The sequence below is a fragment of the Protopterus annectens genome, chromosome 4.part1, assembly GCF_019279795.1.
Source record: "Protopterus annectens isolate FY-2018-M chromosome 4.part1, PAN1.0, whole genome shotgun sequence".
In the NCBI taxonomy this organism is placed as follows: domain Eukaryota; kingdom Metazoa; phylum Chordata; order Ceratodontiformes; family Protopteridae; genus Protopterus; species Protopterus annectens.
In genome coordinates this window covers 710,159,085-710,185,958 of record NC_056734.1, presented here as the reverse complement: position 1 = coordinate 710,185,958, position 26,874 = coordinate 710,159,085, and the positions used below count along the sequence as shown (strand labels likewise).

The following is a 26,874-nucleotide window of genomic DNA, read 5'->3' as shown; positions in this document are numbered from 1 at the left end:
CTCTTGGGTCAATACATATTCTGATTTCACCTGAGCCTTTCTTGAGGGCTGCTACCATGGATGACACCCATTCAGTTGGTTCTGTGACTGGACAAATTACACGTTGCTGTACCATTTTATCTAACTGAGCTTTGAAATTATACTGCATAACTATCGGAACTTTTCTTGCCAATCTGACCACTGGACTGATGTCTGGGTCTAACTTCATAGAATACATAGCTGGAGGTTTGCCCAACTTGTCATCAAAAACATCAGCATACTCTGAAAAAAATAGCTTCAGTAAAATTGGAACTAGGGGATGTGCTTATATGATGAACTTCTTTGGTAAAGGAAAGGAAATTCATTCTCAAAGTGTCTCTGAGGCCTAATAATGACTCCACAGGCCTTTGTACTACATAGAATAGTAAGCTGTAGCAGTTCCTAACCAAATAACATGAAAGCACTACTGAGCCTTCGGTTTGGATGGCTTCACCTCCATAAACAATAAAGTTTGCACAACTGGCCACATTTCATTTTTTACCAGCTCTCACCTTAGCAAAGGTATCCGCTGACATAACATTACACTTTGAACCTGTGTCTAATTTGAGCTCAGTGGTTCTACCATTGATCTGGACAGTACAAAATGCTTCATTCTTTGCCAACAAATCTACTGCATCAACCTTTTCACCAATCACTGACACACCATCTATGTAGAAAGTAGAATTACAGTTCTCTATGTGATCAACTTGCCTTTTTAAGTGACCTTTCTTTATAACTGTATGAGATTTACTTGATTTGCAAAACTTCTGAAAATGGTTCCATTTTTTACACTTGTGGCATTGCTGACCAAATGCTAAGCATTTTTTTCTCTTTTAGACTCATGATTGGCACCACAATTGTGACAGTTAACAATAAAGCTTGATTTGGGTTTTGATGACTCACCCTTGTACTACACTGAGCATGTCCTTTTCTTAGAACTTGCTGGAAAACTACAAGTTTTACCTGCCACACTCACAGGGGTTACAGCTGCCATGTGCTTCAGCCTGCTTCTACTAGCCATGTGTTGCATGCTGTCTACATTTGCCCTGGAGCCTGCTGAAACCACTCTCTTATCACTTGCAAGCATACTTGTGTGCCTTTCTGTAACTTTGTGGATTTGACAAATCTCACTAGCTTTGCTCAGCATTAGATCACTTTCACGAAGCAAGATCTTCAATAGGTTCATAGGTGTTTAGTAGGCTAATGACCACAAGAGCATTTTTAAGCCTAGCCATGTATCCCAGTATCTTTCTCACTAAAGCACTATTAATACCACACACAAGCCTGTCCTTTATTAACTAATCTTTTAAGTCACCACATCGACATGTTTCAGCTCTGTTTCTGAGGTCAGTAATATAAGATTCAAAAGTTTCTCCTGGCCTTTGATCTCTTATGTAAAACAACTGCTTCTCTAATGTAACATTCATCTGGGGTTACACATTTCCCTGAATTTCCATTTCAAAAACTCAGGGTCTTCCCTTAATTCACCCCATACAACAATATGGTGGTTTTTCACCTTCTCTTTCATGTACTACTAGTGCATACACAAATGAATTCTCTCTTTCAATGGCATTTGACCCAGCTAGGTTTAACAAAATGAATGCCCTAGTGTGTGCATCTTTGTCAGAATAGACTGCTTGTATAAAAATATCATACTCTTGCTCAAATCTTCTCCAATTCTCTGCAATATTCTGATCAAATACAAGCGTTGATGGTTTTTAAAATTCATCTGCCATGCCAACAAATTACAGTAAAACACAATGCAACCCAAGTTCACTTTTAACTGTACGAACATGCACACTTGCACATATGCCTGAAATAAATGTCAGTATTTGTAACTATGCCCAATAGCACAACAAGCCTCTGAATAACTGAACTTTGTGAAATTCTCTTGGGCACAAGAATACTCTTGAAATCACTGTACTGTAAGAAATCCCCTCAGTGTAAGAAACATTTTAAAATAACTGTACTGTGTGAATGAACTGGGCAGAAGAAGCTCAGAGAAAAAAAACATTTTGAAATAATTGCACTTTGTAAATAAACAGCACAAACCACACTGAAACTTTCCCAAAATTGCTGTACTTTGCTGAATAACTCTTTACAGTGCCAGAAACACTCTGTAATGTCAGCACTTTGTGAATAGACACACCCAGCACAAGAAAATGTTCAAAATTGCTGTATTTTGACTGCACTTTATGAAATAGTTGCACTTTGCACAAAAATAAACTCTTCGGAATAAATGCACAGTAATAAGCACACACTGTATCCACTTTTATACACTCGAGATACTTTGAATAACTCTAGTTATGCCCTTGATAGCTTCAATCAAATGCAAAACAGTAGTTTATGCCAAAACACAGTACTTTGCCAAATAATGTGCAGTAGCCTTACTTTATTTATGCTTAATGTGCCCTTTTTGCCCTTATTATATTAATTTTGCTTGTTTAATCTCGTTTCATGCCCATTACACTTTTCTTGTGCTCGTTTTACTCTAAACATGCCTGTTTTACATTAAATGTGCTCGTATTGCAATTCTGAGGTAATTCCAAATCCTTTATGTGCTTTTCTGATAATTGTTTTATCAGATATCCTAATTGTAAACATTTCATTTAGTTAATAAACTTTTCGTGCCTCTTGCTTGTTTAATAATGTGATTTCTGCCCTTGCAATACTCTGTTTTATCTTTTTTTTATAAAATAAATTGCTTGTGCAAGTTTTCATTACATTTGGTTCATATCTGGCCCTTTTATTGTGCTCAGTTTACTTAGCATTCAGGCTTAATAACTTTAACTTAGATAAACTTATAAACAAATTAGCTATCACACTCATACATGCTCAGTCTCTGGCTGGACTCTCAAAATGTCACTGAAGCTAGCACGTGCTTGCAATTTATATGCATGTTCCGACCTTGAAATGCTTCCTAAAGGTACAAACACACACACTGTTCTACAATTTGGTTGTGGTTTTCTCATGTTGGGTCTGAGCTTGATATGTAGAGATTAAATCCATTTTTCAGTCACCAAATGAATAAAATAAAAAATAAGTGCTTGGCAAAATGTTAGTACGATGCAGGGAACCGAACTAAGAAAACAAAGATCTGCATAAGAATACAACAAGGATTACATGACAGTTGTGATGATCTGAAAGAGAATATTTTCATGGAGTGAGGTGATTTTCAGCCTTTACAAAATTAAAGTAGATTTTCAGTAAGAAGGCAATGTAAAATTATTAAAAAGGTGTAGAAAAACAGACTCATTAAATGCACTTTGATAATATTCAAACTATAAAATATTATCCAAAGAAGAACTCATCAGAAATGAAATTAAGATTCAGGGAGGTTAAAGAAACCTTATTTCCAGTATGATTCAGGAAGTGGTTACAAAATACTGTTGCCACACCGAACATGGGCTTAATAAGTTTTATTATTTCTAATGCAGTTACAGGCTTTGATGATAATTGTTTGGCAATTAATAGGCAGTTACTTCATTTGTACAAATACACCTACAAGATATTCATCCAGTGTTCATTTTTCACAACAGATCACAGGTATGGAATTAACATGTTCATCTTATAGCATATCTTTATGTTAAGAATAAATAAAATACGTTTGCATGACTGAAACTGCAATTTCACGATTTCTTAATACCACTGTTTACATGTCATTTGTGCTGTAGAATGATTTGTGTATGGGTTGTGATTTTAATCAAAAATGCAGCATGAAGTTATTTAAAAAAAGCTGTGTCGTGTATGTACTACTTTTCATTTAACTGCACACTAAAGAATATGTGATCTACTCTCTTGTGTTATAACTATTGTTGACTTACCTTGGCCTGTTGTTCAGCAACAAGGTGTAGGAGCCTGAGTAAATGTTGTTTTTCTGTCTGTTCTAGCTGTGACAGCAGTGCAGACATCTCTGTCACATGCTTATCAATCAGTTCAGGCTGCTTTTCATATATGGATGGTAAAACACGTAGTAGCATGTAGTTACCTATTGGCAGAACAAAGTGTGAGAATAGAAAAAAATTATAACAGGCAAATTAATGCTCAGTGACACACGTTGTCAGTCTAGCCAAAACTAAGAATACGATTGTCAACATTTTTTTGTTCACCTCATCTGTGAGCCTGAATTAAACAACCAGCATCTACCAGTCTTGTCAGATTATTAGCAGAGCTCTGCAGCTGCCAGATAGGAAGTGAATAAATGTCAAGTCATTTGTACTTCTGCCCCTATCTTTAAGGTCTCTGTTAAATTATTATTTTTTCCCCATTAATTTGGTTTTTAATTCATATGTGCCCCTTTTCAAGCAGGACAACCTTCAACCAAAGAACAGTATAGGAAGCATTGCAATTTTAGGTTAAGAGCCAACAAAGGAAAACAGAAAGCAACAATTCACACCAGAGAAGAATAAAGAGAAAGCATCATCTGAAATGATGTTCCATACACTGAATGATTGGGGCAGTATATCTATAGTGGGATTAGAATTAGCTCAGAAGGGCAAAGACAGCATATTTCCTATGCTCACTACCGACCTACTTCTTCTATATTTTTCTAAAATAATACCACTTCAAAAAGCCAAATCTGAATGTATAAACTGTGAAAACATTAGTAGCCTTTCTGTGTACTTATTGGCTAATACTTACCACTTAAACAACTCCCCCTTTCACTTTATTCTTATAGGCATCTGGCTAAATGAATAAGTGGACTATGTATGTTATACTCTACAGAATGTGCATATCATTGAAAATAGATATGATCTTGGAATACTGTTTAAACTGAGGCCTAAACATCACTTTAAAATTGTATTTTTTATTGTAAATATTTATTCAATCAGTTTACGGAAAGTTCTGGCTAAATGAACACGCGCACTATGCATGTTACATGCTACAAAATGTGCATATCATTGACTGCACTATGCATGTTACATGCTACAAAATGTGTATATTGAGTGCAATATGCATGTTACATGCTACAAAATGTGCATGTCGAGTACACTATGCATCACACATGCTACAAAATGTACATATCATTGACTGAATTATGCATGTTACATGCTACAAAATGTGCATATTGAGTGCAATATGCATGTTACATGCTACAGAATGTGCATATCAAGGGCACTATGCATGTTACATGCTACAGAATGTGCATGTCAAGTGCACTACGCATGTTACACACTACAAAATGTGCATATCATTGAAAATAAATATGCTTTTAGAATACTGTTTAAACCGATGCCTAAACATTTCTTTAAAATTTATTTTTTTTTATTTTAAATTCTTATTCAATTAGTTTATGCAAAGTTCTCATGTCTGGCTATGAATGATACAACTGCATCCCTCTGAAGATCATGTTAATTTTTCCAAGATTTGACTCAAAGATGTATACAAAGGGGTTTTAAGGTTAATTTAGTTAAGGCATCAAAAGAAAAGACTGATCAGAAAGTCAGGAGTGAGTTACTGGAATATACTGAAAAATCTAGTAAGTCTGAAATGACTATTAAATTTGAAACTATTATTAAATTTGTCACCACTTTTGGGTCATATGATAAAACACTAGCATCTCACACATAAATATTGGGATATCCTCATGGTGGAACAAGAACTGGCAGAAATTGTATCTGTCCAATGCAAATTTACACAAGAGAAGGAAACACTATTGGGCAATGGTTTAATCATTATAAACAGGCTACCGATTATGTGAAACTTGCAACCAGTTGAACCTACATAGGCAGCTCTTAAAAGGGTGCTCATCATGTGGACATTAAGCAGTCTGTAATGTAGTAAATAAAAAAAAAAACAACTTTATTTTCTGTTAACATCCAAAATTTTTGACATTAATAGCTTGATTACATGTCAGAATGAATGGATGATTTATTCATCTGCATGCATATGTTCAGCATTCTATGTAGAGAAAACTAGAAGTTTTAAAACAAGAATCACTGAAAAACTTAGTGACACTATATGTTATAAACAAACGAGTTAACTTTTCAAACATGTCTAAGCACCATAATACATCTTTCAATTTTACAGGGATAGAAAGAATACCTATAAAAAATTCAAATAAATGAGACTGGCAAAAGAATTTGGACAAAAAATAAAAACAATGGATTGTCTTACTGGGTGCTTTATTTACACCTGGTGGAAATTAACATTTTAAGATGAAGGGTGGAATTCATTAAAGCCTATGCTGAGCAATTCTCTGTGTAGGAATACTGTTGTGGCCCAAACTCGGAACATGGCCGCCGAGTGATCCAGGAAACAGGGCTGAGGGGTGTGCACGAGCGTATGGACACGGAGGTGTCCGCAGAATGCAAATCACCTCATTAGCTGATGAAAACCATGCAAATGAGGTGGATTTGTGATTCAACAAGCAGAAAGGCACCCATGTAGCTGCGTGTTGGTGTAGAGAATGTACACAGATAGAAACCGTGTACCGGAGTACACATTTTAAACAGGGGCTGTAAAACCCTACAATAAAGTGTGGATATTGCACTGTAGGCATACAAATTGTCAAAACTATGGCCAGTGAATCCAAAAAGTAATGCAAATAATTAAAAAATAATAAATTTTAATACATATATTATGTTTGCACAGCGATGCACAAACATGCCGTTATGGAAAACAAAAAAATTAGAACGTGTACAAAACTGTAAAGTAGACATTTGCAAATTTATTGCATTATAGTGCCCAGGGTGCAGAGTATTACAATGCAGGTGTCAGTGGTTACTAAGGAGGCAGGCCCTGGAGTAGTGAAGTATCCAGGGTATACACAATTAGCTGTATGTAAATGAACTGGGGTTACTGAATAGCAAAAAGGGCTACACTGTCCTTAAATAGTGGTAGAACAGGTAGCTGACATCACAAGAGAGTGCGTCACAGTATGTTAAAGTGGATTAGAGCTCAGCAGTGTCTGTTTGCATCCAGCTAAGCACAGCTAAGCAGGGGGGGTGTCTGTTGTTATTGAGCATTTGACTCAAAGATGTATACAAAGGGGTTTTAAGGTTAATTTAGTTAAGGCATCAAAAGTCAGGAGTGAGTTACTGGAATATACTGAAAATTCTAATAAGTCTGAAATGACTATTAAATTTGAAACTACTATTACATTTGTCACCACTTTTGGGTCATATGATAAAACACTAGCATCTCACACATAAATATTGTTTAAAATAACTTTAAGAATACTTGAGCATGGCTGTGGCTATGGGAGTGTCAAAACTGCTGAGCACTGTTTACACTATCACCATGGGTGTGCATGGCATGCCACACTGCTTAGCAGGGAAAGAAATAGGAAAAAAAAGAAAACAAATTGCCTAAGAAAGCCAATCAGGTAGAAAAGACTGATAAGCCCTGTTCAACAGACACTGGCTCATTCAAACTCCCCAATGCTATACCTATCAGGTGTAATGCAGCATAATGACCAAATCACACAGGCTGCAACTTCAGCATACCACTATAAAGTATGCATACACCTCTGATTTTCCCACATACTCTGCACCATTGGAGTACACACTTGGGAATTTTAACTGACAAAATGCTAGGGGCTGCTGCTGCTCTGCTACATCTGTTTGTGCTTGAGGCTGAGGTCAGTGAAGATGATGATGCTGACAATAGGCCCAGACTGAGAAGGAGAAAAGTGTTCAGGCCCAGGGTGACCTTCCAGGGGCTACATGAGCAGTAGATTGTAGAGCACTATAGGATGGACAAGGATATACTACAAAAGCTCACCGAGCTCTGCCGCACCCAACTCAGACCCAGAGCCAACAAAGGGAAACCCATCCCAGTTGAAACAAAGATATGTGTAGCCCTTAGAATATTAGCTACAGGTACTTTTCAAAGACCAACTGGGGATATAATTGGAATCTCACAGACATCTGCATCCAGGGTACTCCACCATTTCCTTGATGCCATGCAAACACATGTCAGTGAGCACATTTATTTGCCCCACACTCTTGAGGAGAGGGTCAGCAATATGCATCTCTTCCACTATGTAGCACACTACCCTGAGGTATCGGGTGCCATAGACTGCACTCATGTGCACATCAAAGCAACACACAGTGAAGAGGGTAGTGTCAATGTCAACCACAAATGGTATCACTCCATCAACTGCCAGGTCATGTGCAATGCCCAAGTCATTATCATGAATGTGTGTGCTGGCAGCCCTGGCAGCTATCATGACTCCCACATCTGGCATGCCTCACAGCTGTACCAGATGTTTACTGGGGAGACATCCCATATGGCCATCTACTGGGAGATGCTGGCTATGCACTGGAAATGTGGATGATGACACCCATCAGAAATGCACACACATCTACTGAAGAGCGCCATAATGAGGCACATGCACAAACTAGGAACATCATAAAGTATGTGTTTGGGCTGTTGATGTCATGGTTCCACTGCCTCTATATATCTGGAGGAGCCCCACAGTTCTCTCCAATCACATGTGCACACATGTTTACAGTATGTGCTATGCTGCACAATATGATCCTCCACAAACAGCTGTGTCAAGGACATCACAGGGAAGGGACACACAGCCATCCACCAGTGCCAAGGTCCCCACAGTCACAGGGGGACTCGGAAGAGGAACCCCCCATGAGCCTATCCGTGTAGGCAGACGTAGGCATGCCCAGTATGCCCTGTCCTTGTCAAAGAGGCAACACATAGCACATGCACTGACAACCTAGGGATATAGGGACTGACACCTCACTCTGACTCACATACATAGTAAGAACGATGCCAGCTACACCCCACAACCTGTACTTTACTATGTATTGGCTGTTTATGGCATGCATCAGACAGAGACAGACCTGAAGCATTGTTATTTCAACCGCTGATGGCACAAGGTAAGTCACTTTTTTTACAACAAATGAATGGGCTAATAGACTGTGTTAGCATATGTATGGACATGCCGCGTGTATTTAAGGGAATAGAGTAGGCTACTGGGATAGATGCAGACAACTGACAGCTGTGTGGGACAACAGGAACTCTCCGTCCAATACTGGCCAACCCTTAATATGCAGTAGGCCCAAGCCAGCAAAACCAAATGCATTATGTGAGGGAATGACATACAGCAGGGTCACAGGACAGATGCTTGACTATCAATGCTAGAGTCCCCTACCCCCAACACACCCATGTCCCTCTACAACTGCAGTCACAGTATGTTTGCAAGGTAATAGCAGCAGACCACACAGTCGCTGGTCTGTCCCAATCAACCTGGTGACATGTACCATTTCCCCAATATGCAGGGCTCAAACTGCTTTGTTTGTCTGTTGTTGATAGCGTCAGGAAGTCAACTACACTGTCTGGTGGCTGTTGTTGGTTAGTGTACATTATCATGGCTGATGGAGTACATGATTTGAGACTGGCTGCACCTAATGTTTTGCATGTGTGTTTGGTGGCTGTTGTAGCTTAGTGGGTAAGTACATTACCATGGTTGATGGGGTACATACTGTTTTGCATGGGAGCTACACCTATGGTAGGAATTCTACAAACTGTCCATATGTTAGCATTTGTTAAGAAGAAAGGAATGTGGACAAAGACAGACACAAAGGAGGGACAGGGGGCATATATATGGACAGTATACAGTCCTCAGTAACCTAGATGGTGGCTAATAGAACAGCATGTTGTAGCAGGTCAGTGTAGCAGCAGGATATGAAGCCTGTCACAAACTGTGTCAGTACTTACAACAAGTCAGTGGGCACCATCCATACCCCAGAAATGTATAGAGTTTAACAGAATGTCCACATTTATGGCTCATATATCTGTTCTGTTTGTCATAACATACCCAGTTTTCTGGCAAACTATTGTCAAATGGCTAAAGGTTGCTGTGAGAAACTAATAGACAGTTGAGATTGCAGACATCATACCCATTGGAAAACGCATTCTAATACAAAACCATTCCGCCACCTGCCTAGGTTTGTAAGAGCAATATTAAAAACCTGTCCCCATGTTTGGGGCTATGTCCCACTGTTATATATGACCCAGTCCACATTAATGGCTGTAACAGTATGAGAGGTATGGGCAACATGTAGCCTTATAATAACAGTACAACACAAAATGCCTGAGGACCAGAGCAGGTATATGGGGCACTATGCTGGACAGTCTGGAAAATGGATACAGTCAGAGATGTGAAGTCTGCAACCCTGTGTGTGGTGTTCCATCTGTTACCCCAGTCACAACATACCTACAACTACACAGAGCAGCAAATATGGACAAAGCCAGGAACTGGAGCAGAGCAGGACAAAGGCCCACATATAACGGGAAGGAAGAACTACTGGCCAGACTAATGTAGAAAGTGCAGAATACAACAGTTCATGTAGTAGTAGTATAGGTTGCCTGCAGTGAATGGAGTCGGTAACCCAAAATGTCTGTCAGCATTTCTTCACCTCAATCTGTAATGATCTGTCACTGACGTACCAAGAAATTAAAGTGCTATATAAAATGTACCAGACATATTATGCAAAACACTATTCATTCCAATACACGCTGTACACACCATGCATATGGGTCAGATATTACAGACAGCACACAGACAGGAAATCCCTCAGGCAGCATATCAGGGTGGTGCTGGACTGTTCCACCAGGACCAGCAGACAATTGGCTGTAGCACAAAAAATTCTGGACTGGCATACAGGTACTTCTGGCCTGGAGTCCCATTGTAATTAATGATGGTCATACTGGGCATGCTCCTACACTTAATTAATTTCAACCCATGTCTGAAACCACATCTATCTCTGTGCATACAGAGAGCTATGTATACCTCAACTGCCTCTCCCTATCCCCATCAGACATAATTATCCTTATCTATTGGTATGTGGCACATATAAGATATATCTGGATCTGCTGAGTTTAATATAGACACATATGTACAATGCCAATACATTTTAAAGCTTTTGCCTACCTGTGAACTCCCCCAATGGTCTACTTTACAGGGCCTGCTGATGTCATCAACTTTAGATGCACCATTAGGCACGCTCCAAACACATAAGGTATGTTGCGCATGTGATAAGTATGTAGCCCTATACAGCTAGATAGGTAGGGGGTCTAATCCCAACAATGGCAACTCAGTGCGTGTGTGTAACTGTATCCCCCTGCAGCTCTATGTCTTGACTATGTGTGGGCAATGCCAATACATTTTAAGGCCTGTCCTACCTGTTAATCCTCCCTCATTGGATTACTTGACATGGCCCTCTGGTGTCATCCACCTTAGATGCACCATCAGACACTCCAGGAGCATAAACTTCATGGCACATGCGATAATTACGGAGCACTATAGTACATACAACTAGGTAGGTAGGAGTTCTAATCTCACAAATGGCAACTGTGTGTGTGTGTGTGTGTGTGTGTGTGTGTGTGTGTGTGTGTGTGTGTGTGTGTGTGTGTGTGTGTGTGTGTGTGTGTGTGTGTGTGTGTGTGTGTGTGTGTGTGTGTGTGTATGCATATCCCCTGTAGCAGCGTGGCAGTCTTGCCTGTGAGTGTGTGCAATGGTTATACTGTTTTAAGGGCCTGTTCCACCCTGTTAACCCCCTCACTGGCAACCTATGCAGGCCCTACTCATGTCATCCACCTTAGAAACACAGGTAGACACCATCTAACCACAACAGCTCTGTGGTGTATGCAATATGTATGTAGTACTATAATATAACTAGATAGATAGGGATTCTATTCCCAAAACAGGGAACTTTGTAAGTGTATGGATGCATATCCCCTTACAGCAGTGGGGCTCTGTAAGTCCCACCATCATACTTCTCAACCTTTAGTGCAAGAAATCTTGATAAAGCATACAGAAAGGTAGGACAAAGGCCAAATAATTGGGGCAATTTTTAAATATTGTTCTTACAAACATAGAAAGTTGATAGCATAATAGGTTGTGCATTAGCATGAATTTTCTGAATGGTATGACATCTGAAAATAAAATATCTGTCATTATTGTCTAATGTCAGTCTTTAATGATTTTCCACTAATTTGCCAGAAAACCACAATGTTATGAAAACGGACCAAAAATATGTATCAAGCATCAAAACATTCTGCAGAAATCTGAACAGGTGAGAGGTATGGCCACCACCTGTCCCTCCCTACATGTTGCAGTCCATGTTTGGCCATGTGTGACCTGTGAAAACAACTGAAACAATAAGAGGTCCCATGAATGTAGGACAACAAACATTTCCTAAAGTTTTGTAATAGTTGCATAAAGCAGTTATTGTACATCAGAAATGCCTTAATGTTATGAGAAATAGCATAAGCTATGGAAATGTGACAAAATTAAGCTGTCATACGGGAAGACCAAGAGAAGGGCAGCCACAGTGGTGCAGCAGTTAGCATTGTTGCCTCACAGCAAGAAGTTCTCTGACTCGATCCTCGGCTGGGATGCCGTCTGTGCGGAGTCTGCATGTCTTCCCTGTGGTCACGTGGGTTTCCTCTGGGTACTCCGGCTTCCTCCCACATCCCAAAGACATGCTGTAGGTGGATTGGACACTCTAAATTGGCCCTAGGTGTGAGTGTGTGCATGTGTGTGCCTCCTGTAGAAGGTTGGGTGCCGGGCTGGCAACTCAACACCATAAAACTCCACTGCCAATCATGAGTGGACAGGTGATCCACTGTGACGATCCCTAACCAGGAAAAGCCGAAGAAGAAGAAGAATTGGAAGACCAAGAGAAGTCCTGCCCATTACACTTGTCATGGGTATGGTTTGTCCTGCCAACTGTCATGATACTACAATAAGTGTCCCACATTGCACATTTCATAAGGTGGCAACCCTACTCTGTGTTGCATATGTATCTGCAATATGTAGATATGTGGAGGCCCTGTGAGTAGTTGCTGCCCCCAATGACTCACATGTATCTAGGCATGAATACTAACTACCATCACCCATATTTGTAGGTACTGCTTAAGGCTGTGGCAACTGTAAGTTATGTGCTGTCATTGACCAACCAACTGATGTTAACACACTGCAATGGGGTCTTACATTGGGTATGGAATGGCGGCAAGGTATTGGCCTCAAGCTGAATCCAGAAAGCAGTAACATCATACCATATGACAAGAAAATGGTGCCACTATTTCCCATATCAATGGCAACCCCATAAACACACAACCTGTGTTGAGAGACCTGTGTACTCAGGTTGATAACACAGTTGCATTCAGACATCAAGTAGTGGCAGTGGTCAAAAAAGCCTTGTACATGGTTCACCACATAGGTGATGAGAGTGCATCCAGAAAAAAGGTGGACATTACCTCTGTATAGTCTTCAGTCAGTACAACAATAATTTAGTATCATGGCCCATTTGGTATGTACCTATCCAGACATCTGCAGCAACTAGAAAGGCCATAGCTGGCCTTAGGCATAGGCCAACTAGGTGGCCACCTAGGGCGCTATAGCAGGGGCGCTTTTCCAGTAAAATGGATGGTGTAAATAGACCAGGATGGGGCCACCAGGTGGTGGGGGGGGCACTGTGTAGCTCTTTTGTCTAGGGCACCACTTGACCTACGGCCGACCCAAAAAGGTAATCCATGGCCTCCAATACCTGTTCCATGCAGATAGCCTCAAATCAGTAGTGCCCCACTCAGTATTGGACAGGTTTTCCACAGGTGGGCTGTGGCACGCCTAGATGGCAATGCTGTGCCCCAGCCCTTCAACAGCTGGCCCATATGTATGAGTCTAAGTCTTCAGGCATTACCAGCACGATAAGCCTGAATCAGATATGCAACATCAACAAAACGTGCTGGAGAGACAGCTTTGTCTCCCAGAGGCTGCCCTGTCTCAGGAATGCACTTCTCAGACATGTCAAGCAGAGTACCATGTACAGTCTCATCAAGTGCAGCCGTGATGAGTGGATGGAAAACTGCAAGTCTTTACTAGGAGTCACACCTGTGTCCCTCAATGACATGGGTAACAGGTGCTGATCAATGATACTGTCAGGGATAAAGTAATGGCTAGGCTTGTAAGGGACCCAGGTCCATTACCCTACTAACCTTCTATGATCTTATGAACCCATGATCCTACAAAACTCCTAGGAGATGTGTATCAGGAGTAGCATGCTGTGGCAAGGGGTATGCATGCAAGATTACACTGTACGGCCCCATTGTCCTTCACACAATGTTCTATACATATGCACCTAGGTAACAATGCACATATACAGCCATAACTTGGCAATGTCACATTTCTGCATTACCACTATGCCATCCTGAGCTGCTGTATTGGCAGCAGGTCCCCATGGCATAGACACACAGACACCTAGAACATAAACAGAATAAGGTCTGGGAGACAACAGTCAGTCAGAAATACTAACAGCAATACAGCATCATGGCACAAAGGTACATCCACTTTGATTTGTGCGCATGACAATTCACCCTGTGCATCGGACACATATTAGTTTGTCCCTGCATCAATGGTATGGATGACAGGGATGTGGCACAGGTATCATCACATGCACAGGGTGTTGTGTGGGGTTGCCAAAGGCCTAGGCTGTGCCACACAGTTGACAGTGTGTGTGTGTGTGTGTGTGTGTGTGTGTGTGTGTGTGTGTGTGTGTATGTGTGTGTGTCTGGAGGGGTACTGGTCAGCTGGGCCATGGAGAGGAGCTGTGTGTGTGTCTGCTAGTGACCTGCATGTGACAGTGATGTGTGAGTGTGTGCATGTACACAGTCAAGCCATGTGCCAGCCCTACATGAGGGTATGTTGGACAGCTGTGAACCGTATATGGCAGAATTTACAGTTCACCATCTCTGATGATGAACACAGGAACTGGTTCCACCAGGAGTGGTACCGACACCACCATGCCCAGGGACAGATGAGGTACTACTTGCTAATGGTCACCAGTTTCTGCTGAGTCTGTATTCCACACAGGACCACGCAGGATCACATGCCCATGGCCTGCCACACTGTGGTGTGGACAGCACTCTCCCTTCGGTAATGCTGGTGGTACTGCCACTATGGGAGTGTGAGTGTGCAGTGCCACGTAGGTTCTCAGCTGATGTTGTTTGTGATCTATGTCCATGTGTCCAGTGCCCTACTCCCACCACAATTTCAAGCACAGACATTGCATGTTTAAGGTAGCACACTGTTGTGCTGACACAACTCACCTAATCCACATAGGGGAATACACCTCAAGCGGTTGTCCCATAACTAGTGGCATAACCTGGTGTTCTGTGTTTGGGCCTCTGTTATGTGTAATGTACAATTCTGAGGTGCAGGTCACAGCCATTGGGCTATGGCTGGCCATGTTTGTAGATGACTGCATGCTGTGGGCTGTCACCAAATTCCCTCGTGATGTGGACATCTGCCTAGGAGGGTCTCATGCAGACACATGACTGGTGCCAGAAACATGGCCTCAGGCTGCATACCAGGAGGTGCACTGTCAACCCCTTTGGGGAGAGTGATGTCCCCACATATTATCACAGTACTAGCAACATACTAGACATGTAATCAGTAGTGAGGGATCTGTGCACACAGATTGATGGCAACATGACATTTCACCAACATGTTGCTTCTGCTGTAAGGAAAGCCTTCTACATGACCTACTTCATACATAAGGGTATGTCATCCAGGGACATGGGGACATAACATCCATACATTCCCTTAATAAGGTACATTATTGAGTTTAATGCTTTGTTTATCATTCACCTCACACAGCACATGCAGTAGCTGGGGACATCACAGAGGTCCCCCACCGGAGAATACTAGAGCCTCATACATCTGCCATACAGAGATAGGTTATAAGCCCATCCCTCTATCCAGCTTCATACATACACCTCAGACGTGACCTATGTCTGGCATACAGGGCAATTACGGACTCCACATTGTTGGGACTGCTGCACAAGTGCAACTGAAGCTCCACTCTATTAACCCACACATGCTCTCAACCTGGTGTGTGTCATCAACTGGGCTTGTTGGTGGCTCAAATGTGTATCCCACACACTCACCCTGCTGTGGAATGGGCACCCTGTCCACATCAGGCAGGGTAGCTATTTACACCTTTGCAAGTAGAACCTGGATAACTGGACGGGTAAAAGCACATACACCATTGGGATACAACCTATGTCCTAGTTGGACTGGGGCATCAAGTGCTGCCTTGCATACACATGGGCTAACATGTGGGCTAGGCTTATGGAGGCCCAGGACCCATTGCCTAGTAACTCGTATGATCCTAGGTATACCAGTTATGGCCTGTTTGCTGTGAAAGACTGTGTTGTTATGGGGTCCACACCCCATCACTGTCATCTACTGCAGTGTGCCCCCTATGGGCAACGTTACAGTACCATGTCATACAACCACCAACCGACAAATATATGAGTGGTACTGTAAGTGTATATGGGCATTCCAGCAACATCTGTGCTACACAATAACTGAGAGCAGTGCAAATGTGGTGTAGGGTTTCTTCCTAGTAGGTGTCCGACATCTGCAGTACACAGATGTTTAATGAACGTGTACAAGTGCCTGATACACGTGGACCCCCGGCTAGACAAATGTAGATGTCTGGAAACAAGTTGGACAATATGTAATGGTTGTCCCCAGACTGTGGGAAATGTGTCTGTGACATAGCAGACCCCTCAGAACACATTAATGGTACATTAATATCTGGTACTGTATTTATTCCCTTACATTGTATGCTCAATATGTACACACTGTTGCTGAGGCGGGCACTTTGTCCCCCCACTACTACTGCCTATAGCCTGCTGTCCTGCTTCAGGGGGTCCCCAGGTATGCTAGTCATAGCTATCAGGTAATGAGATACAGGTGTGGAGTGCACAGTGACTTAGCCGGAGTACATCAGGAACAGTCAGGGACACATGGACCATGGTTGAACTATGCCTGTATGATGTTAACAGACTGAGAGGGCTCACTGACAGTGCATGATGTGATATGACAGCTATATCCACCAGTAGTTACTGTCACTATTGTACAACAGACAATCCAGTAGCATTCGTATGTGAGCTGACCACTGCTGGGGGGGACTCAGGGGCCAGAGCTGTGATCTATGTCACTGCAGACAGAGCCAAAAGGAAAGACTGTAGTTGCTTGACAGCTGACTAACAGCAACATGTCATTCCAAGATATGTTGTTGAGACCTACTGTTGGAATTCCTATTTCCCATGACTGTATATCCACATCTGCATTCTATTACATGGGGAACTCTATGACATACCTGGTATAGTGCTGTACTTCTTTGTGAGCAGAAATCCAGTGGTAGTTTTCATAGGAATGCAGTCTGTCTGCATGAAGAAAGTCACAGACCTGTTTACCATAGGCAGCAGCTTGCCTTTTGTAGGTAATGCTCATGAACAGGTGATTACCTGTGCACCAGTCTGTGACTCACACTCGCTAATAGCATCCAGAACAGCTGGGTTGCATTTTCATTAGCCTATGCCATAGCAGCCCAGTACAATAATTATGGCCTTCATGTAGGCCTTGGCCCTTTTCATGGCCTGTCAGGACTACAGTATTGAGGTGTGGGAGCTACAGCATTACAGAGGATAGGCAGAAATACTGTCCACTGTTTGGATTGATGGGGTATGTCCACAGCTTTGTATGCTATGTTTGCCCATTGTTAACAGACTTTCTGAGTTTGTGGCAGTTTACTGTTAAACAGTGTATGTTGGGGTCAGTAAGGAGACAGGCAGATCTGAGTGTCATACATCATTTTTATCTGAATGTATATGCTGCTGCAGTTGACGCTGGTCTATCAGTTGTGCATGTTTGTAGGGGGAGACTGTGACACATGTCCCTGTCACCTGACCATTCCCCCAACCCTTTATGTATGGGTGCTGTGTAGATAACCTGTTCTAGGTATTTGGTAGGTATGTTAGGTCTGTATCAGGTAGCTGAACATACTGCTGCATGTGTAGCAGGCTGCAGCTGCTGCATTCTGGCCTGAAGTCATACTGAGGATTGTGAACACATTGTGGGGATGGCAAGCTGCATATGTGAGTGAGGGAACAGTGTCAGCTCTGTTGTCACAGCATAGCCAGGGTGAGGGTACCCATAACAGTCCAGGTGAGGCATGTGCCTCTGGTACATATGTTAAGTACTAGTGCAATCCAGAGAGTGGTAGGTGGAATTTAGGACACATATTCATATTTGCAATGTGTCCCCATGCTACAAACCTTTGACATGCTACTGTGGGTGGCAGTGACTGTGTTAGCTGCAACTAATTCTGCTGGACATTGCAGGGCTCAGTTATTTCTATGTTGTATTGACAAGCATGTAGTTGCCATGCAACAGACTGGACTGTGGACCAGGACTGTGGCTGTCCAGATGTCATACATGCTAGAAATGTCACAGAGCTACTGAGTCATTATTATGGCAGGTGTAGTTGCAAGACATATGTGCATGCATACAGTGTGTTATGCAGGACTTGCATGAACATGTTTGTTCATATGGGTATGACGTGTGACACTGACTTCTGTCCTGATTTTGTAACCTCAACCTGCACTAACTTGCCAGTACTTCAGCAGAGAGAATAGGTTTTATGACAACCATGCCATAAGAATGTGGCACAACTGTGGACATTCTGCAACAGTCTGTGCAGTTGTCAGCTCTACCTGATATCGTAGGCCTCAAGTACATCCATCAACATGTATTTGGCTGTGTACTGGTTCAGTGGCTGCATCACAGGCCCAAGTATGCTGTCATTTTTCCCATTATATGTAGAAGTAGTATGTCACTGGCAATCAGGATATCTTTATAAAAACACCAGATTTTCTTCACAGCTTAGCGAGTTAATGCAGTATGCTATAGTTGACAGGGTGCTGGGTTTAATACTTGACAGAGGTGTGTAATTTTGCTGATTTGACATCAGTGTAATTCATGATATATTTATAGAAATACCAATTATTCTCCAGAGCTGAGTTGGCCTAGTAGGATAGGATAATGCACTATGCTGTAGTTGACATGGTCCTGAGTCCAGTACTTGGCAGGGGTGTATGTTTTTGCTGATGTGACATCACTGTAATATATGATATATTTATAGAAACACCAGCTATTTTTCAGAACTGAGTTGACCTAGTGGGCTAACGCACTATACTGTACTTTAGAGGGCCCTGTGTTTGAGACTTGGCAAGGGAAATTATTTTATTGATGTGCACAACAATGTCAGAATCAGATAAGGTGATTAAAACAGTTTTAAGAGGGATTGCTCAGGTTTGCATGATATGCTGTGATGCTAAGCTGTGCTTAGTCCTTCTTAAACCCGCACTATTTCCAGAAAAAGAAAAGAAAAAAGGGGTGAGAGAAAAGTGGTAAAATGGGGACAATGTGAAAAGCAGGTAGGGATGTGCAGGACAGGTGTAGGAAAGGACCATGCTCTCCATTTCTTGTACAGCAACAGCTGTGCATGTCGTGTGGAATTTGGAATTTTGAGCCACACATCCCACAGGGAGGGGTGTGGGCAACATAACTTTGTTGATACATTTTTTTAATGTATTTATTTCTTTTACATTTGTTGACCGGGATAGTCCGATTGGATACATGTCCATTTTCAGTGGAAGCCCGAGGAGAAAAGCTCCAAACACAACATGCAGAAAAAATAATACAGGAACAATCATAATATCAATACATGTTGCAAACAGTTTACAGACTCTGTTCAGTCAAGCAAGTTATACATTCAATCATTATTAAACTTATATAAGTATCTAAACTAACAGTTATGTCACAGCTTGTATGTAGTATAAAGTACTGTTTGGCACACAATTATAGAAAGGAGCTAGTCAGGATTAGAACAAGAACATAACCAGTGTATCTTAAAATGTTGTCTGAGACTTTTTTGAATTGAGTTAGTGTGGATACTAGAGTAAGGTCAGCAGGAAGGGAGTTCCAAGTATTGCTGACAGAGCTGGCAAACAGGGAATCCCCAGCTGAGTTATTGGTTTTGAATGTTTGAACCAACAGTCTGTTAGATGAGTGAAGTGACCTGAGGGGCTAATGATGGTTTTAAGTGCAGGCATATTCTCATATTGGATGAGAACTTTATATGCCACTATAAGCTGGTTGTATTGAAGTAGTCTAGTAATTCAAGCCACCCTAGAAGATTTAGGTTATGACAGTGGTGTGTCCTAAATGCCGTGCCTGTGGCAAATCTAGCAATGTGGTTATAACAGCTACAGAGCTTGCTAAGGTCAGATTTGTTCGGACTGCTGAATAAAGGGGAGGCATAGAGAAGGGTAGAGAGTAGATGGGAACGGGCAATAGCAGTTCTAGCAAATAAAGAAAAGGTTTAATCTTATAAAGGGAGCCATGCTTTTATTAATGGTTTTGATAGTTTGGTTGACATGCATATCAAATTTAAGGTTAGTATCTACTATAACACCTAAGAGTTTAGTTTGGGCTTCTGGGGAGATAATGGTGCCATTATTAAATTTAATGGGAAATAATAGTGATGAGGACCTGCGAGTGGGGGAAAAAGCAGCAGCTTTGTTTTGTTAGGGTTTAAGATCAGATGATGATTAGAGAGCCAATTTTCAACAGTGTTAAATGTATTCTGGGACAATGTCATTAGTTTTGTCTGGGAGGTGGCTGAACAGATTAAAGTGGAGTCATCTGCATATTGAATGCAGGTTGCATCTGGGATGACAGAGTGGAGGTCATTAATAAAGATAGAAAAAAGAAGGGGTCTTAGTATAGAGCCCTGAGGGGCTCCTAGGGTGATGGGTAGAAGGGAGGATAGTTTGCCCTACCATAGGATGGCCTGTTGTCTACCACAGAGGCAGGATTGAAACCATTGGAAAGCGTGGTTATCTAAGGAGAAGGCCTTCAAAATATGGATGAGTTTTTGGTGGTTAACCATATCGAAGGCCATGGAGAGATCAAGAAAGAGGGCTGAGGTTAGTTTGTTATTATTTTGGTTATGGTTTATAACATCAGATAAAGAGAGTACATCTGAAGTAGTACTATGGAATGGCGTAAAGCCATGCTGAGAGCTAGCCAACAGATTGTTCTGGATAAGATAGTGCAGGAGTTGTTTATCGATGTACTTCTCCATAATGTGAGCCAGTGGTGACAGAATAGCTATGGGTTTGAAGTTTGAAAGTTCAATGGAGCTACCTCCTTTATGGAGTGGTATAACATGGGATATTTTCCATATGGAGGGGATGGTAGCTTCAGATATGGCTCTATTGATTAAGATGGAGATGGGGTATGCTATGGCATCTGCAGCTTTTTGTAGATACACTGCAGAGAGTAAATCAGCAGATAGGGTGGCTGGCCTTCATTTCTTAATTAGGGCACAGATAAGTGATATAGGTACTGGTTGAAAGCTAAAGGAGAGTTGGGTACTGGGTATAGCGGCAGTTGGGTTTGAGCAACTGGGAGTTAGCTGACTAGCTAGGGACTGGATAGTCTCTGTGAAGAAACTATTAAATGTGTTGGCAACTTCCTCTGGGGTTTTATGACTGGAAGATGACGGGGTTGGAGTGGTGGTTTGACCTGGGTGAAGAAGTTTGCTTATTCCAGCCCAGAATTTTTGAGGTTTGTTTTGATGTTTCTGTTGAAGATGGCAGTATTTTTTGTCTAATGTAACATATTTCTTTGTGTCATTCCTTAATTGCCAATGTCTTAGTTGATCTAGTGGGGGGTATGTGGCATGCCAAGTGGCCCATGCCTTGTTTCTAAGTAAGATTTTTAATTTGGTATCTTTTGAAAGGCATGGTGCAATTTTTGCTTTGGTTATAATAAAGCGAGCAGGAGTGTGAGAGTCCAGGATGGCAAGGAAATTGGTATTAAAGTATACTACAGCTTCATCCAATGGTAATTGTTTTAGGGCTGACCAATTACATAATTTGAGTTCATTTTGGAAATTGGTGAGGTGTTTTGTAGATGGGCTGGTGGGAGTTATCAGCCTTGTACTTAATTATCTATGGAAGAAAGTGGTCACTTAGGTCTTCAGGGAGGGTCCCTGACTTGTACATATGGGGATGGTTATTGATAAGTATCCAGTCTAGGATACTTTCTTTCTAATTGGGTTTGCCAGTCCTGGAGGGGGAGGATATGATCTGTGTCAACCCATGTAGGTTTACGTGGGTTGTAGGGGATTCCAAGGAACAGGTGTTCCAGTCAATGTTGAAGTCCCCAAGAACAATGGTTTCTTGGGGATAGGTACTGGATACCGGCAAATAACACATATGAATATATGAAAACATACTCAGAGGCTCTAAATAAAAATCTGCAAAAGCAACAGAGACCTCCAAAGCAGACATTCAAGCAACCTCCACACCCCATCACCAACCATGAACCACATACTTCACATAATCAGTGTGCCACGCAATCACAGCCCTTAACGCAAAATAACATACCCAACGCACTAGTAATAGGTGACTCTATAGTCAGGCACACTGATGTCCCACTAACTAGGCTGGACAAGGAGAAGGTTACAGTTAGCAGACTGTCAAGTGCCAGGATCTGTCACATAACACAAGCACTCGGGTCACTCCAGAACGAGTACAAATACAACTCTGTCATTGTCCATGTTGGTGTGAATGACCCGAGATGTACCTCCCTGGACTACATGAAAAGAGACATGGAAGAGCTCTCTGATCATGTAGCCCAGGCCAGTATGACCCTGATCCTGAGTAGCATCCTGTCCTCACCAAGAATGATGCCACAGTATGAAGAAAAAATGATCAATTTCAACAACTGGCTAAATTTCGGTGTCATTCAAAGAGGATCCAGTATCTGTCCACCTGGGATGACATGCTTGACAAGCCACGTTGCTTTGGAAGAGATGGCTTGCACCTGTCACCCTTGGGCTTTTGAATACTGGCCAAGGCTCTTGCTGCCCCCATAGTGCCTTTTTAAGGCAAGGCTTAAAAGACAAACCCACAACCATAAATAGCACAAGTAACCAAAAACTGAGGGTAATGCTACTCAACACCAGAAGTCTAAACCTCAAAATGCATGCACTTGAGGCACTTCTCAGTATGGAGAACATCGACATCTGTGCAGTAACGGAAACCTGGTTTAAGGCTCCTGAGAGCACCCCAGCACTACTAGGCTATAACTCATACCATACCTTTCAGCCACAGAACCAGGACCGAAACATAAAAGGAGGGGTTGTATCCATATTCATCAAGGATACCCACACCTCCAGGTTAGTGGTGCAGCACAATGCATCAGAGATCACCCATGTGCAACTAACAATGGGCAAAACTGCAATCCAAATTGTAGCTTGCTACAGATCAACAAACTTCGCCCCCCCTCTCACCCCCTAAAGGGCCCATAACCATACCAGAAGAATGCAGGGCCCTGTCAATCACTGACACACAGGTTAAAACAGCCCTATCCAAAGCCAAAAACACAGCTTCAATGGGACTGGACGTGTCCCAGGCTGTGTCTTACAAGCGCTGCAAAATGAACTAACCCCTCACCTAAATACACTGTTCAAACTTAGCCTCTCTACAGGCTACATACCCACAGAGTGGTGCACAGCAACAGTTATCCCACTCCACAAAGGTGGAGCCACAGCGGATCCCAGGAACTATCGCCCTATAAGCCTGACTAGCCTGGTCTGCAAGGCTATGGAATGCATCATCATGGAACTCATTAACAGAGACATTGGGAACCTCCAAACCTTGGACACTACCCACTATCGGCTCTGTTAAGGGCAGATCATGCCTCCTAAATCTTCTGGACTTCTTTGAGATGGTTACCAAGGCATTAGACGAGGGAAAGGAGGTCCACACAGCCTACCTAGACCTCGCAAAGGCTTTCGACACAATTTCCCATTCTAGTATTACAGACGAGCTCACCATCTTGAACATAAACCCCTAAATCATGAGATGGGTTGCCAACTGGCTCATGGACAGAACCAACATGGTGAGAGTTGCAGGCTCTACGTCCAACTCTAAACTGGTTACAAGTGATGTCCCCCTGGGCTCAGTCCTAGGACCCCTCCTGTTTGGTATATACTTTTCAGAGGTACAGGCAAGCATAGTATGACTATTGCTGACCAAGTTCACAGACAACTGCAAATTAGGGGCCATAATTGATTCTCCGGCTGATACAGACACCCTCCAGATGGGTCTTGCTGAGATGGATATCTGGTGTCAAAATCATAGCCGCAAGCTAAATGCCAAAAAGTGCATAATCATCCCCTTTGGAAAAAACAAACTACCCACGAACTACCACATAGGTGGTAGTCCCCTAAATACAGAAAATGTAATAAGGGATCTGGGGACCCAAGTAGATAGTAATCTCTCCTTTGATAATCATATTGCCAAGGTGGTTAGAAAATCCTTCTATGTGGCCCACCTAATCACAAAAGGGTTCGCATCTAGAACAAAAGAGGTTATTGAGCCTCTCTACTCATCACTCATTAGGCCCATCATAGAATACAATGCCCCATTTGGTATGTATCTTAAAAGACACCTGCAACAGCTGGAAAGACCACAAAAGTACCTCACCAAGAGGATTACTGGCCTCAAACAGATGCCCTATGCAGCCCGACTCAAGAAACTCCAGCTGTACTCGGTTGCATACCATTTACTCAGAGGTGATCTCTGCCTGTCATACAAGGCCATGTCCAACCCAGAATTGATGGACATGATCCACCTAAAAAAAAACAAATCCCAGAGAGCCACATGCTCTAGAGATATAAAACTCACCACAATGATAAATAGGACATGCTGGAGGGATAGATTCCTATCCCAGAGACTCCCCATGCTTTGGAACAGGATTCCAATATACATCTGGCAGAGCCCCTCACTAACATTCTTCAAGAGAAACCTTGATGGGTGGATTGGGAAACAGAAAATCTACCCCGGGGATCACTGCAGTGGCTCTGCTGGACAGTGGCACAGGGAACTAATCTAAGGGGGTGGCAAAAGCCAACACATTCTGGCTAGGCTTATAAATGCCCTTGGGCAGATAGCCTAGTACTTACCTATGAACCTATGATAACCAATGGAGGGTGTCTTTTAGTGTGTTTGTGTTATTACCTGTGAGAATGTAGCCACAGATTATGTTTATACATTTGTTTTTGTTAATTTGCAGTTTGGTTATAAGAATTTCTGTATTATTAACCTGGGGTGGTTGTAAGGAGTTCTTAGTGACATTCAGTGTAGTTTTATAATGTATAGCTACCCCACCACCCCTCCCAGTAGGACGGTCTAATCTGAGTATGTTGTACGCTGGTGGTAATACCTCATTATCTGTAGTTGCCAGTTTTAGCCAAGTTTCTGTTAGACATAATATATCAGGGGAGTGAACTGCCAAAAGTTCATGCAGGTTATGGACCTTATTACTTATGCGTCTAATATTTAAGTGGCAGACCAGAAATGAATTTGGGGATCTATTTGAAGGTATTATGTTAGGGGAATTAGTAGTTTGGGAGCTAAAGTCAGCAGGTGAGAATGGGTTGGGGTTAGGGTGGATGCCTCCATCCATTGTGAGGTTGTGTTGTAAGTTAATTCTGAGTTTTAGGATTTTGATTATCAGCTTTTGATAGGGTTTGTTTTTGGGGCTGATATATCTGTATCTAATAGGTTGGTAGTTTTTAGAGGTTAAGGATTTAGTTGTGAGGGGAATTGTGAAGTTTTCCATGTTTGATACTATTGGGGTGGTAGTTTGGGTCTTTGGGTAATAGAATCTTAGGTAATGTTGATTTTCATAGATGGTGAGGAGATATGAAATGAGCAGTAAAGGTAAGAGAGAGAGTAATAGCTTTGGTTTTGGTGATAACGTTGCGAACAGCTGAGACATTATGGTGGTAAAGTATTTAAGCAGTAATATATTAAGAAGATTAGGAAGTTTGCTGCAGGTAGGGGTTGCTGTTAATTTGGTGGTTGTAGTTGATTGGTCGTAAAATAGGGGAGTGGTTATATAACTATAAATTTAGTACTACTGGGGTGGATGAGGTTTGGGGGCAGGGTAGGGCACAGGTCAAGCCCGAACATAGTGAGCCCAAGAGTGGCAGGGATTAACCAAATCACGAGTTTTCTGAAGGCTGTACATGCAATGTAAGTACTTTAATGTAAAAAAATGACCTGTGTCTTTAGCATTAAACTGCTGGGTTAGAGTACAGTAGCAATGGGACACAGGCTGTAAAGGAAAGGGGAAAGAGAGGCTGAGTGAAAAGAAATGATCCCTGGACACCTTGAGGTAGCTTGCCGGATCACAGTAGAAACAATTAGTTACAGTGTGCCTCAAAACAGTGGAGCAGTTAAGTGTAGGCAATTCCTAGAGGTAAAAAACTTCCACATGTAATGTGAACTGGAGAGCTATGTATGGGGCAATTTTTTTTTTGCAGGACAGATGCCCTTTTTTTTAAGGAGAGAGTGGAATGTTGAGGAAGGGTTGCAGCTACGTCTGGGGAAGTAAGTTGGGTAACAGAGGCTGCTTTTGCAGACAGACAAGACAGCAGACAGGGTCAATGTATGACATATGAAGGTGGTAAACAACTTGGACAGGCAGGGTGTTTGGGAATCGGAGGACCAAGTGCCCCAGATGACATGGGCAGTCACCACTGTTCCTTCATGGCCCCGAAGGTGACTGTGCTGGGGGCTGGGAACCACGGCCAGCCTGCCTCTCCAGGTGGTGTGCCTGTCTGCTCTCAATCTGACACAGCAGATCATTTAAATCACACTGGATAACCTTGCGCACCATGCCTGGAAACTGTTGCTGGGTGACCAGTGCCTCTCCACGCCCGTGCCCCTGAAGTGGTTCCACTTGTGGGTGGTGCAGGACCAGCAGAGGGGGGCAGCTCCAGGTTGCATCCCAGATGTGCTGGGACCTGGTGCCATGGCCAGACAAGGTGGAATAGGCAGATCCGTTGGAACCAGCCTACACAATTGTGCTATAGTGTTGATGTTTGTCAAAGTGTATTGGTTAATCATAAACAGAGCATTTCAATGTTAATTATAACAGCATGCATGGGT

At 42.3% G+C, this 26,874-nt stretch overlaps 1 protein-coding gene across 2 annotated transcripts in view; it reads right to left on the bottom strand.

The window, feature by feature from the left end:
- Nucleotides 1–26,874, bottom strand: part of VEPH1 (ventricular zone expressed PH domain containing 1) — a 4,140,519-nt gene that overhangs the window by 2,856,871 nt on the left and 1,256,774 nt on the right. For both annotated transcript variants that reach the window (XM_044070483.1, XM_044070484.1), the window contains exon 5: nt 3,843–4,006. In XM_044070483.1, the coding sequence (XP_043926418.1) occupies nt 3,843–4,006 (164 nt within the window). The remainder of the gene's footprint in view (nt 1–3,842; nt 4,007–26,874) is intronic.